Genomic DNA, 16,629 nt, shown 5'->3' with positions numbered 1-16,629 from the left:
CAGCTGTGACCTATGCTACAGCGTAGCAACAATGGATCCTTAACCTGCTGAGTGAGGCCAGGGATCGAACCCATGTCCTCATGGATACTGGTCAGATTCGTTTCTACTGCGCCACAACGGGAACTCCAAGACCTCATTTTTTCTTTTCTTGCAAATTCCTATTTCAACATTACCTCTCTGCTCCTCCCCTGACAGAACCTCAACTGCATCTCAACTCCCTTTAGCCACTGGGATTTGTCCTGTAGATGCAGCCCAATCCCACTGGAAGAGACAGAAAGGAGAAGAGACCAGAATTCAGAACTGCTGGCACGCCCACCTAGGCCCCTGGAGGGCAATGCCACGCATGAAATTGAGGTGGCGGCGTGCCATCTGTGTGCCCCAGCTTCTGCCTCAGGAGAGCCCATCACCCTCCCTCTGGAATCAGGAGGGGAGAAAGCAGCGCTCTGCATAGAGATAGAGACCTAAGAACTTGGTGCCGGGGAAAATGAGAAGGCTGAGATCTGGCGAAGGCTGGAGGAGAGGGGCCAGGAGGTGGAGAAGAAAAGGAAGAAGGTGGAAGAAAAAGGAAAGAGGGGAGAGGGTGAGGAGAGGAGAGTATTAGTGGGGAGGCGGGAGGAAAGAACTGGTGCTCTGTAAATTTGCGTGTTCTGATCACCTTGCGCTGTTTAACCACCCACCCAAAATGCAGTGTTCAAAACAACTTCTCTGTCATGGTCCTGGGGGTTGAGCAGGCTCAGCAGGGTGGTTCTCTCTCGTCATCTCTCAGGTGGTCACAGCCACATGGCGACTGGATACCAACATGGGGTTGGATGGCCAGCATGGCTCCCTGACTCGCGTCTGGTGCCTTGGTGTTCCTGGCCTGTCTCCCCCACATGGAGTCCCATCCCCCAGGGTTTCTCACAGCAGGCGTCTCAGGGTAGTCACATTTGTTACATGAAAGCTGGGCTGGAGGAAGCAGGAGGTGGAACCACAAGGCTAGCTGAGGCCTCTGCTTGGTATAGGCATGGGGTCACCTCTGCCATGTCTATTTGCTGAAGTAGAAACAGGCCCAGATTCAAAGGTTGGAGACACAGGCTCCATCTCTCTCTCTCTCTCTCTCTTTTTTTTTTTTTTTTTGCTTTTTAGGGCCACACCTATAGCATATGAGGCTCCCAGGCTAGGGGTTCGAATCAGAAGAATAGCCGCTGGCCTATGCCACAGCTACAGCATTCAGGATCCGAGCTGTGTCTAAAACCTACACCACAGCTCATGGCAAAGCCAGATCCTTAACCCACTGAACGAGGACAGGGATCAAACCCATAACCTCACAGTTACTAGTCGGGTTTGTTTCTACTATGTCACAACGGGAACTCCATCTTCATCTCTTGATGGGGGAATGCAGATGTGCAGCCATTGTACGGATGGTGTGAATATGTAAAGTCCAGCAAACAAGTGGAATCTCTGGGAAGGACATGACTCTTGGATGTCATTTCAATCACATGCACTGAACTCCTAGATACACCATACAAGTATTTGTTGAGTGGACCTGCAAGGCACCAAGTAGAAGGGTGGCCCTTCCAGTTATGGCAAAACACTTGCCTTCCCTTATACCAAGAAGAGGAGTCAGGTTGTGACCCTCACCGGACCAAGTATGTAGCAGGTACTCATAAATGTTTGTTGAGTGAATAAATGATTGCATGGACTCAGCTAATGATCTGATACACCTCTTGGTAAGTGGCATCTTGGCACCCTCACTAAGCTCCTAAAAGGTGAGCCCATCACATGATCTCCCTCTGACCCTGAGAGGACAGAGGGAACATTCTCAGGCCCGAGCAACCAAACACACCCACCATAATGAGAACAAGTGACTTGTTAGCCACTCAACAGAGAAGCTCACTGAACCTCATACAATCCGATCAGTGGGCCCTATTTACAGATGAGAACAGTAGCTCAGAGACATGAAGTCACTTGCCAAAGTCACATAAGCAGTGTTAGGGTGGGACTTAGACCCTGGATGTCTGAACACCACACTCTCCTGCCTCCCCTGGGGGTCACAGGCCATGTCAGCCTCCTTGGTCCCCATCCTGCTGTGTTTCAATCAGGCCCAGGTGAACCCGTCTGTTCCAACTCAATGGAAAGGGTTTTCCACCATGCAGGCCACATATCCTTCATGTTAGAAGGAAGCAGGGAAAAAAAAAATTCCCAACAGTGGCCTTGTCATCTTCTGGCTGGGCCAGTGCACACACTCCTTAGAAAAGTTTCACCTCTGATTTAGCATAACAAAACTTTTAATTTAGATGTTTTCATCTCTCTCTCCAAGTAAAAATAAGTTTAAAATAATGACTGTAATAAATGAAGGTAATTAATTGTAGTTTGTTCCTTTACTGTCTAGTCAGCTTAATTTTACCTTTTCAACTAATAATGAGAAAATAATTTTTGTGCTCGGAGGGTTAATGATATGTAACTGCGAGAACTGCTAATTGCATGTTGCAATCCATCCATCAACAACCCCATCTGTGCGACTTGATTATGTTTGCTAAATTATTGCTTTGAATTATCTTTCATAAAGCAACTTTTGTAATTAGCGGGGCTTTCGTCTTGCTCTTTTCTCTGCGCGCAAGGATATTCAAACTTTGGCCATTTCAAGCTGTCTCCATTAAGCCACCTTCTCTGGCTGTCTTTGTTTCCCTGAGCAGGAGGAATCAAGACTGTCCTTTAAGCAATCAAGGCGGGGAGGAAAAGCTTCCTTGATTCACAGCAGGGCAAATTCACTTCCTCTCCGCCCACCGCCCCCCCCAACCAGCTCAAAAAAAAAAGAAAGAAAGGAAGAAACAGCCCATACATACATAGTATGAAGAGATAAAAGGACACCCAGATTCTGTATACACCAGGGCTGGTGGAGAGAAATTAAGGAATGAACTTGAACATGTTATATTTCAACAAGAGGCCCGCGCTGGGGAAGAAGGAATGACAGTACGATATTCAGCCGCTGCATTTTATGGGTTAGTTTATGTGACTCTGGAAGGTGTTTGCCTCAGGGAATATTCCTGGGAGGTGATTAATGCCCACTTGGGAATCCTCAGCTCTGAGCCCAGAGCCTAGTGGATCATAAGAGGGAAGCGGCATAAAGGATGAGCTCTCATTAAAAAAATTAAAATGAAAATCAAATTTGGATTATAAACGGCCTGTGCGTGTGCAGTTTGTTCTGGACGAAGAAGATGCTTTTTATTAACACCTTTCTTTGCTGGCGCTTCTCCCCTGAGGCGTGGGGAGGGACATGGCGGCCGAATGGATTAGTCAATAGATCATGAGGAAAGCAGGGGTTTGGGGAATAAAACTCCAGACAAATGTAGTCTTTTTGGTACATTAAAGGGACGATGTAAAACCCTCTTAAGAAAATTAACGAAGTTCTTTGAAGATTCCCCAGCTATTGAAACAGTGTCTATTCAATATGCCAGTGGGTTTGGAAATGACAATTTAGGTTTTCTCTTTTGGCCTCACTAAGAAAGACTCTTTCTCCTCCCGCACTTATTGAGCACCAATTGTGTGCCAGGTACCATGTCAACTGCCTCCACCCTGCTTAGTTCTTAGAATCCTTACTGTTAGCCTCATTTTCCAGAAGAGGAAAGCTGCAGCTCAAAGAGCTTAAGGAACTCTCCCCAGGCCACACAGTTAGGGTAAGCAGCAGGGCTGAGATTCAAGCCAGGCTCATCTGAGTCTGAGTCGCATGTGCTTTCTACCATGCTGCACTTGGATCTCCTCTGGATCACTGCCAAAATCTAATGTTTAACTCTTTCTCCTATTGAAAAGAGGACATAAGTTGTGCCTGCTTCCTACAGGGACAGAACCCCCTTCTTCTAGACAAAGAGCCTTAAACACCTAGTTAGTAAAGAGGCAGACCCCATCCCAGGCACAGCAGAGACCAAATAAACCTTGTTGAAGGTGTCTGATAAGAGGAATAATAAAATAATAAGACTTCTAATATGCAAGGTAATGTTCTAAGCACTCCAGGGGTATACTAACTTTGTTCTTCTTCAACCATAACCATATGAAATAGGTATAAGTGTTACACAATTTTATAGGGTATGAAACAGAGGCACAGAGAGGTCAAGTAACTTGCCTATGGTCAAACAGCTAGTAATTGGCAGAGGCGGGATTCAAATCCAGGTTGCCTCTGGAGTCTCTGTTCTTCACTCCCTTGCAGCTCTCTATGTGCCAGGCATTCCATTAAACGCTTTCCTTTCATTATATTTCAGTTAATTCTCAAAACAACATGAAAAGATCTGTAGTATCTGAATTTCCCTTTAACAGACCGGGAAACTTAGGCTCTAAGTGGCCAAGAGTAGCTCCACCACACCAACCCAAGCAAGGGAATGGCTGAGAAAGTGACGCCTCTATACACGATGCTCAATGCCTGTCTTTGGGCTGGGCAGAGGGATCAGCTGCCTGAGAGGGCTTGTGTGCTGAGTGCTTCTCATAGGACGGTGAGCTGACAGATGGGGACCACCCTTTTTAAAAACACAAAGCCGTAACAACACATTCCTAACATGATTGGTCTTTTCTAGCTTCCCTGCCCCCCTTCCAGCTCAGGCACTTCACAACCAAATGAATCAATATAGGACAGTCCTATAAATAAATAAGCACATAAGTCAACTCAGTAATAAAATGAAAGGATGAACAATATGGAAATCAGCGACATTTGTGTAAATCCAGTTATCGTTTACTTTAATATTGCCTTATGCACTTATGTGGTTCCAAAGAGACAGATTTAAAGCAATGTGGCCCTTGGTGGAGGACAGACTTAAAATGCATCTCCACCAGCCAGGTCTGAGAAGGGCCGATCCTTCCAGGGTCCTGCCTGGATCCCTGGGAAGACCGAGAAGAGCCCCCTGAAGACAGAGGCCTTTCCCTTCTTCCGCTCCCCTGACTCAGTATAATTCTGTTCTTTTCCTAGCCTACCTCCCGCGCCAGTCAGACAGGTGGACATTCTCTGAATTCTCATCACAAAGTCAAGCAAAGAGGAGAAACAGGGGAGGTTCAGCTCCATCCCCAGGCCCCAAGAAGGCAAGAGAACTGGCTGAGGACAGCTTAGCTGCTGCCAAAGGAACTAGGGCCCAATGGGCTGGCAGGAAAGGATGTGAAAGTGTAGATTTTATTCACTCAGAGGGTGGGTGGTAATGAAGATTTCAGAGCAGGCAGGAATTCCACCAAACAGAAGAGACAGTCCATCGCAATACCAAAGGCGGATCTGGAGGGCATGGGGCAGAGTTTGCAATGGGGGTAGGGAAGTTTCCTCCAAGCTTCCAGAAGCTGCTGGCATCCTCTGGCAACTCCAAGTGGGATAGGAGAGGGAACTGGGGAGTATTTTTGTGACATGTCATGGGCCTTGGGTCTTACCTCAGCCTGGAAGCTTTTTAATACAGGAGCCACCATCTCTCTGATTTCCTGAAAAAGAGATCAGCGAAGAGTTCACCGTGGTGCCAGGTGGGCTACCCCCATGGCCCCTGCTTGCAGCTCATTGCTGTCCCCCGACTGAGCATTCCCCAAGGGTGTCCCATGGGGCCTGCACGCCATGAAATTTCATGAGGGTTCCTCATAGATACACCTACCGACAGACACAAACACACGCGAAGGTGCCAAGCCAAATCCAACTGGGACACATCAAGCACAAGTTCCTTTCCTGCAGGACTTTTTGGAGCCTTTAATATAATGCACATTGGGGATTTCTGGGAGATGGAGAGAGGAAGTAGCATTTCCCAAATGGATTTGATCATGGGATGCTCTTTTACGCAGAGTACCTCGTGGGACATGTGGGCCATCAGGGGCCATTCTTTGGAGCGGAGGCTGGAGAGGCTCCACACCCAGGGCCATGTCACCAAAGCCCCTTCATGAAAACCTTCTGTCCTTTAGGCATTACTCAAGGGATGTCTCCTTAGGCTGCCACTTCTGCTTCCCTACCCAGCTACCCTCTCCAGCAAAGACTGCATTTTGCATTTTAGCAATATCCTCTGTGCTGTGGTTCATTCCTCACCATAAGGTGGAGTTTCTGGGGGCTTGGAGGGGTCAAATCCCATGGCACCTAGCTCAGAAGAAGGGCTCTGCAAATGTTTGATAAACTCTATGACACTGGGCTGTCTTCAGAAGGCAGCCTTCTATTTCTGGACCCTAATTTCATGCCTCTCTCTAGTAACCTTAAGGTTCCCAGACCCAAGGGTGCCCATGGTGGACTCCTATGAGTTCTCTCCAGCATGCAAGAGGGAGGCCTTTTAGAACTGAGTGTCTCAAGATCCCCACCTTAAATGCTCCAGGTTCTTCTAAGACCCACTGGTGACTCGAGAGAGTAGAGACGGAAGGGGGTAGCAGAGAAAAGCAGGAAAGGAAGAGATGGGCTAGAGAACACGTATTTCAGGTGAAGAATAAACCAATAAATTAACTATGAAATAAGGTTGTGTTGTTTCAGTCCCTGGAAACCATCCTTCTTCTGGGTCCTGGCTACCCTTGCTTATGATTTGTGGCCCCCAGGGCCTCTCAGAGCCAATGATATACTGAAGTTTGCTGGGGATCTTCAGGAGGGACACGTGTGAGTGCCTGTGAATCTAGTGGATTTATTTGATCATAAGGTGCACGGCAGGCTGAGCATGGAAAAGGAAACTTATGAAGACCTAGGTTCAGGTTGTAAACTCCAATGTCCATGGAGGCTGGAGGAAGTGGACATGAGGGAGACAGGCTTGGAGGTCCCACGGCAAATCTCAGAACACAGCTGATCAACTGTTTCTGATGACTGCCGTGTGGGCGTGGAGCCTCTGTGTGGCCAGATCTATCAAAGAGTCTCAAAAGATATGGGAAATCTGAGTTTTGGGGTGAAATCAGAGATGCTAAATATTGTCAATTTATTGTAAAATTCGAAAGACTGTAATAGACCAAAACAAAACAAAACACGACAAACTGACAGGAAAACTCTGGTCTGGGTTCAGGAATTGTTAGTGTTGAAAGGGGCTCAGAAACCATCTCCAGTCCCCTGAATTTACAGAGAGGGACACAGAAGCCTTGAGAGGGGCTGGCTTGTTCAAGGTCCCAAAGCCAGTGAGCGGCACAGGTGGAATTTGAATGCAGGTCAACAGATATCCCAAACAGGCTCTGTTGACAACTCCACGCTCAAGTGAATTTAGGGGATTCAAATCTGAGGGCCACCGTGGGGTTGGTGGGACTTTGGGCCAATGCCAGCTATTTCTAGAAGCCTGTTGCCCTGTCTGCTTGACCTCTGGGGGAAAATGAGCAAAGGCACCAGTAGGAGGTGAGCTGGGCACCAGCCAGATGATGTTCTTAAATAAAGCCTTGGCATGACTCTCCTCATCAGGAGAGACTAGTTCCAAAAATGAGAATTTTCAGAGGCGCGACTATAATAGGAATGGAAACTTATTCCTCCTAATTACATAATTGCATAATTATGCAGTATTAAAATTATGTAAGCTGAACTCAGGCTTAAAACCTGGCCTGGATTTCCCTCATCACCTGGGCGTTCCCATGTGGCCCAGGGGAAGGAGGACAAAATGATGGGCTGGGAAAATCCACAGCCATTTCATCTCTGCTTCCCAGAGACGGAAAAGTCAGAGGCAAAACTTCTAGTTCTCCTTCTGGGCAGAAAGACTGGTTTAAAGACTAAGCTGTCCTCTGTTCTAAGAGGGAAGAGAAGGATGTTCAGAATCTCCCTAAGCTTTCTTAGCTCCCACTCTCACCAAGGGCTTGACTTGGCCTTTCTGAAATCGAAACACAGTAGAGAGGCTCAGGTCTGAGAGTCCCTTCCCTTTGCCCAGCGTAGCCTCCCTCTGCCCTCACACCCAATTCCTCCATGGATAAGTGCTAACGAGATCCTACTTCCCACTCTTGCCTTGGAGAACCAAGCCAAAGCTATCTATGGCTTGTGTGAGGGAGATTTCACGGCAAAGAGACTGACCTCTCTGTGCTCGCTTGGTCTGACGCCTTGGTAGGCCTACTTCTTCTACATCTTTCCATGCCCGCCCCCACCGCCCCCCCGCATCCATAAGATGGCAACAGGCCCCCTAGGTGATTCCAACAGGCGGAGTGGAGTCAACATGTCCAGGTCTAATGCCTCCCGACTGGCAGGTCCTGTCTGGCCCTCCTCCAAGATCTAGGCCACCTGAGCAGGTGAGGACAGAGCACTCAACTGTTAACCCTCTGCTGACTACAGAGAAGCACAGCTGGCTTGGGAGTGGGAGGGGTATCCATTGCCTATAATGGCTCTGATGTGGCACATCCCTGCCAACATTACATGGAGTCAGAAGGTTTCATTTCTCCTATTTGTGTTTATTTCCATAATTAAAAAAAAAATTGAGATGGAATAGGGGGCTTGATAGAAGAGGAAAAAGAAATCACATATTCACCCCTGTGAAGAAAGAAACGTGTCTATTCCAGTCTCTTCCCTGGGGGATTCCTAGCATTGTGGGGGTTTGGTCACTATCTGGACCACACTCACGGCAGCTGGGAAAGACAAAGCTGCTGGCTGGAGCCACAAAGGATGAGGCGAAGGGGAAGAATGAGGCCCATTTATGAGGATTGGGAGGCAGGGTCAGAGAGGGAGGGAAGGACGGGAGAGGGTGTTAGAGTCTACAGCCGTCATCTCCCAGATGCCAATGGGAAAGCAAAATAAAATCGGGAACTCCAGACCAATTGTCTTTGTGGTCAAGGCCAAGCATTTGATTTAGACATTCATGTGAGGGGAAAAAGGATGTTTTACAGAGCCCTCAAAAACAATGACTTCCATGGAAAAGCATCCTGTTCTTACTCCATACAGCACTGCTGAGCACCGCTACACCAAGAAATACCGAAAGGTTGGGGGCTGTAATTTTTCTTTGTGGCTAATTAGCTTCTTTTCTTGTTAGTCACTTATGTCTACAATTTTCAAAATATAGTTTGAACAGAGAAAAATCTGCATTCCTACTGAGTTAATTCTATAACAGCAACTATACTGTACCTCAGGTACATTTTTCTTAAATTCCCGGCGGAGTTCAATTAAATGTTTATGAGAATGTTCACTCTCCTCCTGCCGTGCAGACAGCTCGGAAGCGACGGAATTAAGCTCCTTCTGGAACAATAAAAAAATAAAAATAAAAAAAAATAAAAGAGAGAGAGAGAAAAAAGAAAAAGATTTTTTTCCTCCTTTTCCTTTTTAATCATCGTATAAAACAGCATTTCGAACAAGTTTTCTTAACTTACAAAAAAGCTGAGAAAAGACAGGATATTGACTCCTGGCACAAATGAATAATTTACAAAACTGGGGTTGCAACCGAAAAAAATACCCAGGACAGCTTTTTTGCTTGTCGGAAGTCAGGCCAGATCAACAGTCTCCCAGAAAGTTGGGTGGAGCTGTTTTTTTTTTTTTTTTTTTTTGCCATTTCTCCCCTATCCCTTTGCCCCACCTCTTAAATTTCCAAAGGAGTGATGGCATAAGCTTGTCAGTAACTGTGGAAAACATCTCCAAACCGTGTCAAAATAGTAAAGTGCGGCATATTGTATGGGCATATTATAGTGTAAGAAAGTGCTGTCGACAGCTTTCATATATCAGAGGTGGGAACTGTTCCAACTATGACTTACTTACACTTAAGGGTTCATAAATACGCCTTTTAAGATATAGATGGCTTTTTAATTTCAGTAGATTTTGGAAAAATGAAGGTGCCAATAAGAAGCAAGCTGACCTTTTGTGTATCCTGCAGTAAATCATTTAAGGTTCACTTCAAGTATAGAAATATTTCATTGAAGACTCCTGGATTCAGAAGAAAAAGATTGGAAGGAGCCTTGCCCGCTTATGTGCAATGAAGGCTTCAGACCAGGTTTTTGCAGGACGTACCATGGAGGGGGAAAAAAAAGAGTGCAGGATGGACGTGGGGGAGGCTCCAGCTCACACATGACAGACAGTGTCTGCTGGTCGTACATGTATATTTGATCACCCCTCTTGCAGCTTTCTTCACTTTAATGGTGGCAGTTTCATAAGGGGAGTACAATTCACCATGAGTTGTCATGGATTTCATTTGCATAATTCAAGAAATTCTCTGTTTATGTGGTCTGCTGCTTTCTTGCACCATCCTGAGATGGGCTTTTTTTCTGGACCATAACTCGAAGAGCATTTCTGTATATATCACCCGATTATATTTGCAGCAATCAAGCCCCATAATTTCCTAAATCCGGTGATGCAATAAATTTCTGCAATCAGATTTATTAAAAACACACACGCAGATGCGAGTGTATTTCTAGGGTGAACTCTTTAATCTAACATATGTATGATGAGGCCCGGCACCGTGTTGAAAGACCCCATTTGTCATCGCTAATACGCATTCATCTTGCACACACAATGAAACAGTTTTACCATTAGATAATGAAATAAAAGTACTATTAACCCGCTGCAAATCCTTTTCCCTCCAAGAGACGAAATGCATGGTAATTGTCTTATATCATGTCTGAGAGTCGGTAAATCTGCTCAGTAGCAGTTCACCACAGCACCATAAACCTCGTACTCTTCAGAGGCTGGAGAGCCTACCCCAAACCTGGGATAAGTGTCTCTGCCTGTGGAGCCTTTGGGAGAAACTGGGGATGGAATTTCTATTTCGGGAGAAATGTCTAACCTCTTTGGAGAATCATGAGATTAGAAGCGAAAAGGTTGAGGCAAAAAAGCAACCATTAAAACAGAGGGTCAAGGGATTCGTGAATGCACTGCTCTCCAAGGTGCTGAAACCAATTTATGCCACAGTGCTGGCTACGCCAACTCCAACATGTAGGGGCTTCCAGTCCAAACGTCCCATGGAAATTTGAGTCAGGTGAGGAACAAGGTGTTATGAGAGAGACGAGGAGAGAGACAGAAACAATTTCTGACAGTCTGCCAAAGTAACAGAAAAGATAAGAAGACTTCTGGTTTATCATCATTTAAAAACAATTGTAATTTCCAATAAAGAAACCACAATCGATCATGACCAAAACATTGAGTGAGTAAGGGAGAGATCTATATCTGCAGAAACACGGCTGATCAAAGATCAGGTGGTGCTGCCAGGTGGACAGAACTCACTTGGCAGGAGAGAAGGAACTAGAATGTCATGGTCAATCTGAATTGCGGCAGAGTGCTCACAGTTTTTCTTAGTTTTTCTCATCTATCTTGAAAAGAAAGCTATGATTTTTATATTGCTACAGGACAAAGAAAACTAGGACTTGGTTTAACATCACATGGTTTTGGATGATCATATCTGATACCATGTTTTAAGAATGCCTCTCTTCCAGCATCCCAGCAACCTTGTGGGGGTTGGACTTTGACTCCTCATTTAAAACATCAAACCCAGGTTCCAAAAGGGAAATCTCAGAGAAGGGTAGTCCAACGGTCTGATGTGCTGTACCAGACAATGAGGCCATTCAACTGCACGGACTCCCTCCACCCGACCCCCCAGGCTGCTGGTGGGTGCAAATCTGTCTGCTGCATCCACACTGCAGACAAAGCAGAGGCGAGACCAGATGGGGAACATCAGCAGGCCCCCAAACACAGCTGCACAAAAGCCCAGCTCCTGGTGTCTTTCCTGTTCATTCCTCAAAGTGCAGACAATGGGACTGATGTCCATGTTCTTCTCAACTTGGCCTACATCTGTGCTCACCTTTCAACCCCGAATTCTTGCCACATTTCTATGGTAAGTATGCTAACAACAACAACGACAACAATGATAATAGTAAATAATATTAACTACCATCTATTGGGTGCTTACATGTAGCAGGCACCATGCTAAGCTCTTTGTATACATTATCTCACATGGCAAACACATTAACATGTCTGTAAAGTGATTCAGACAGGGACTGAGAAACAAATCACAGTCATTTTAAATCATTCAGGTGTGAATGATCTCCTTGGTGGATTATAAAGGCGAAGTTGTATTACCCTGCTCTTCATAGAGCTTCTGCTCCACTTCCTCACATGGTAGGGGGATGTCCAGGGAGCTTGTAAATGTGTAAAGCATCAAGCACATACTAAGTGTTCAAGAAATGTTGGCTGATATTAATTTAGATAAACTGAGAGTTCAGAGAACGTCCCACTAGATCAGTGATTTTAAGAGTTCTAGATTTCATAGGTCAGTAAAAATCTCACCTCCCCTCACCCTTAATAAGAGGATGACAGAGTATTGCTGAGTTTTACTCTATCCGGCAAAGACATTATAAACCATTCCCTCCTCCCGCTAAAAGATTGGCTATTTGAACATTAACAAAGCAAGACAGCCAATGACAGAATTGACAAGTCTTTTAAAATAAACACATTTAAAATGAAAAAGCTCACAGCACTGTATTTATTTTGAAGGAATGTAAAAAACGCTCATAAACGTAAATCAGCACCGGTTTGAAGCTGAGTTTTAAAAACAAACGTCTGAACCACCATGCATATACACAGCTAGCAGGGCTTCTTCTTTGATGATCAAGCAGAACTTGGGATCCTTCCCACTCAGCCCCCAGGCCCCAGCCCCCAGCCCCAGCCCTAGGGGAGCCATGATTAACACAGCCCCAGACTTTGGGCCAGGCCCAGGCGGGGAGGAGACTCATCTGATTAACCGGCCATCAGCAGCAGACAGACAGCCCGGAGCCCGGCGCAGACCATTCAAATAATGATCATCATAAACAGCCCATTTGCAACTAAAAAGAAATAATTTTAATGAGCTTGAAGCAGATGATAGATGCAGCTGAGGCTCAGGCCAGTGTGCAGAGAGAAAGGAAGCAGGGACTGAGCTGCACCCAGGACCAGGAATGGTAGGAAGAAAGATGCTGGGGGCAGGGAGGAAGGGCTCTTCTGATGGGACCCACAGCCCCACTGATTGCCCATGGGAAGTGTCTACTGCCTGGGGAGGGTCCCAAGCTCCAAGATGGTCTGCCATCAGCTTGCTGGGCAACCCTGGCACTTAGACTTTCAAGGCACTCAGAGTCCTGGAACACATGAGCCAGAAGGAACTTATAAGGTTCTCCAGTCCATCACTGTCTGAACTTCGACCACATATACCCCTCTGTATGCATTTTGCCATATAGCTATTCTACATGAACTGCTGTTTACCCCTATTTTTCTTATTGATTGAGACATGCATAGATTTAAGTTCAATTTTAAGGTCAAATTTTTACACCTTTACAACCACTGCCCAGATAGAGATACAGAATATTCATACTCTAGTGCCCTCTCCTAGTTAGTACCTCCCAAAGTAACCATCCTTCTGACCCTAGCAACACACATAAATTTTGCCCATCCCTGACCTTTACACAAGGACTCCCCCTTTCTTTTTTTAGGGCCACAGTCATGGCATATGGAGGTTCCCAGGCTTGGGGTCAAATCTGAACTGTAGCCGCCAGTCTATGCCACAGCAATGCCAGATCTGAGCTGCATCTGTGACCTATACCACAGTTCATGGCAATGCTGGATCCTTCACTCACTGATGAAGGCCAGGGATCGAACCTGCGTTCTCATGGATACTAGTCAGATTCGTTCCCACTGAGCCATCACAGGAACTCCTTCCTCTTTTTTTAAAAAAACAAAAGTCCATTTGAAAAGGAAATTCCTTTTATCACTAGAGGATCCTATGCCATAAACAAATGTCTTTAAAATAAAAGTACAATGAAAACAAAGCACTGCTGTCTGCCTTTGTTCTAAAAGGAGGCTGTCGAGTGCTGGAGAGGCATTAAAGAAGGTACAGTATTAAAAAGAGACTTTCCTTTTCCGTTCGAATGAAAAGGAATGGATGAGCACTGAGAAGGGCTAACTGTTGCTCCTGATACAAGTCTGTCTCTTTGAATGTCAGGTCTACTTAACAATCGTCTCACATCCTATCAGTGGGTTAGGTCCCACACTTTAGCTAACACTAACTGAATCTGATTCTCCCATTTTAAAGATGAGGAAACTAAGGCAAAGGCAGCTTAGGCTACCTGCCCAAGCCACACAGCTGGTTAAGGGGCTGGATTTCCTCAGAGGGGAGGGAGCTCTTGGGTGAGGAAGGTAAACTGGGTTATTTATGTGGAGCGCAAGCTGAACATTCTCAGTTCAAGTGTTTGGGAATCTGACAAGAACATGTAGGGTTTTTGTTTGTTTGTTTGGTTGGTTGGTTGGGTTTTTTTGTAGGGCTGTACCTGTGGCACATGGAGGTTCCCAGGCTAGGGTTTGAATCGGCAGAGCTGTAGCCACTGGCCTACACCACAGCCACAGCGACATCAGATCTGATGGTGCAAACTACACCACAGCTCATGGCAACGCTGGATCCTCAACCTACTGAGGGAGGCCAGGGATCAAACTTGCGTCCTCGTGGATGCTAGTCAGATTTGTTTCTGCTGAGCCACGATGGGAAATTTCAAGAACACTTAGTTTTGAAAGAAATTTAATACATGATCTTGACCTGAAGTGTCAACAATGTACAAAGCTTTGAGCTAGATGCTATGTTCTTATAGTGGAAATACACATAAGACACAATCTGAGTTGTGCACATTCATGTCAACTTCCCCAGCATGTGTTCACACTCTTCTGGCTCTGAAGACACCCCCATACTCGGACACATCCCCCTAATACCAGCTCTGAGAAGAGACCTTCTAAAAATGATGCCATGATTACTGGGGATCAGGGGTTAAGGAAGAGAGGACCTCAGATGTTCCCATGCTTTGAAGGGGTTTCATTTAGAGAAAAAAAACTCTTCCTCGACATGTTCCTTTACTGCTCAAAACCCACCTCTGGCTCTCCATTGCTCTAGGACAATGGCCACTCTCACCATCTAGGTGTCACTGGGTCTGTGCCAGCCTTTCCCATCTTTCTCCTTTCTTCCCAGACTGAATTCCTTGCCGGAATCCATAGGCACCAGAGTCTCCCAACTCCATGGTTCAACAGACTTCATTTCTTCAGCCCAGATGATCTTTCTTTCTGGCCTCACCCACAGCATGCAGAAGTTCCGGGGCCAGGGATCGAACTTGCACCAGTAATAACCAGAGCCACAGCAGTGACAACACCGGATCCTTAACCTACTGAACCACCAGGGAACTCCCTCTCTTGTCTTTAGTTTTCTTCTTAGTATGTATTACTATCAGGCACACTATGTATTTTATTTCCTTAAATTTTACTTACTAGAATGCAAATTCCATGACAGCAAGACAGAAATTTCGGTCCTTTACCCCTTATCCTCAGTGCCTAGAACAGTTCCTGATACATAGTCGGCACTCTAGAAATGTCTATTGGTCGAATATATGAACGAATAAATGAGTGCTATATGTCAGAAACCCTAAAAGAGCTTGGTCTGTCTGGGAAACAAGGACAATGTTCAGAGACCACAGACCTGTGTCCTATTCTGGCTCTGACCCCTCACTAGCAGTGTGACCTTGGACCAGAGATTCGACCTCAGTTTTTGTGTCTCTAAAATGGGGGTAAAATTTTGTGCCCCTATGGTTACTGCAAAGATCCCTCGAGAACCGGACTGTAAATAGCGACAGCCCCAGGGATACTGTATAAACCTGTCACATCTGTCTAGGATCTTCAGTGCTCATACTCTCTCCAATGGAATGTCAGTTCCTCAAGGGTGGAGACTGTGTCTTGTTCACAGCTGTAGCCACAGGCTCTATCTAGATCAAGGCCAGATGCAGAAAAGGCACTCAAAAAACACTGGTGAATGAATGACTGTTAGGTATAAGCATGAGAAGACCTCTGTGGCAGGAGCAGATGGGGCCCTCTTTATGGGAGCCAAACATCCCATTCTGCATCTTGTTCCATGGAGCCATTCAGGGCTTTGCCATCAGAGTCCCAGGCAAACACTGAGGACAAGGGTTTCTGGGCATGCTGTGGGGCATGGCTGGAGTGTTGCCCTCAGAAAGGCCTCAAAGGCTGGATCTAGGAGTGGGGTCTAGGGATGACCTGGGACAGAGGGCACATGCTGGCCTGCCATGAGCAAGGAGACAAGACAAGACGGATGACGCTGCAGCCCGCTGAGATGGATAACTGAGCCGAAGCTGAGAGACAGCCTGGGTTACCAGAGCCATCCATCACTCCCTGCACTGTATGTAAATTTCAGATGCCAAGATGTATTGGGCCAATTATCCGAGGCCAGGGCAAGGGGCGGTACCTTTGAGAAACAGTTCCCAGCCAAGCTGGCTTTACTGTATTCCATCAGCTGGATGAGGGTGATAGTTCACGATCAGGTCAAAGAGCCCATTGAGAGGACTGTGGCCAAACCCCGAGGCCTGGGTGTGTGGGTGAGGCTGCCAGCAACTTCTTAGCAAACTCCCAGTGCAGTGATAACAATAATATGATAACTGTCCCATAGAGGGCTTACTAGGTCCATACTAACTGGCATATAAAAGTTCATTTAATTGCCTCAATAGTGCACGGCATGCAGTGGATTCTCTGGAAACGTCTGTTGAGGGAGCAAATGAATGGTGCTGTGATGCACGTGCCATTTTATACATGGTACCTGCAGAAAAACAAAGCCATTTGCTAGGGTCACACTTTCTTCTGGATTCCTTCCTCCAGATGCTTATGAGGCAACCTTCCCCTGACCTCCAGATGTTCTTATTTACTGGCTCTGTGAGTCTGAGCGGACCCTTGGCCTCTGTGCATCTAGGACTTACTGCCGTAATGTGGAGTCACGGCATGCCCTCCCTCTA

General features: G+C 46.1%; 1 protein-coding gene across 3 annotated transcripts in view; it reads right to left on the bottom strand.

The window, feature by feature from the left end:
* CUX2 (cut like homeobox 2) overlaps positions 1-16,629 on the bottom strand; it is a 275,020-nt gene that overhangs the window by 101,132 nt on the left and 157,259 nt on the right. For all 3 annotated transcript variants that reach the window (XM_047760177.1, XM_047760179.1, XM_047760178.1), the window contains exons 2-3: positions 8,972-9,082; positions 5,377-5,424 (exon numbers count right to left, since the gene is read on the bottom strand). In XM_047760177.1, the coding sequence (XP_047616133.1) occupies positions 5,377-5,424; positions 8,972-9,082 (159 nt within the window). The remainder of the gene's footprint in view (positions 1-5,376; positions 5,425-8,971; positions 9,083-16,629) is intronic.

Source organism: Phacochoerus africanus, chromosome 15 (assembly GCF_016906955.1).
Source record: "Phacochoerus africanus isolate WHEZ1 chromosome 15, ROS_Pafr_v1, whole genome shotgun sequence".
NCBI lineage: Eukaryota > Metazoa > Chordata > Mammalia > Artiodactyla > Suidae > Phacochoerus > Phacochoerus africanus.
The sequence above is the reverse complement of the archived record's forward strand: the minus strand, read 5'-3'. Positions and strand labels throughout refer to the sequence as shown.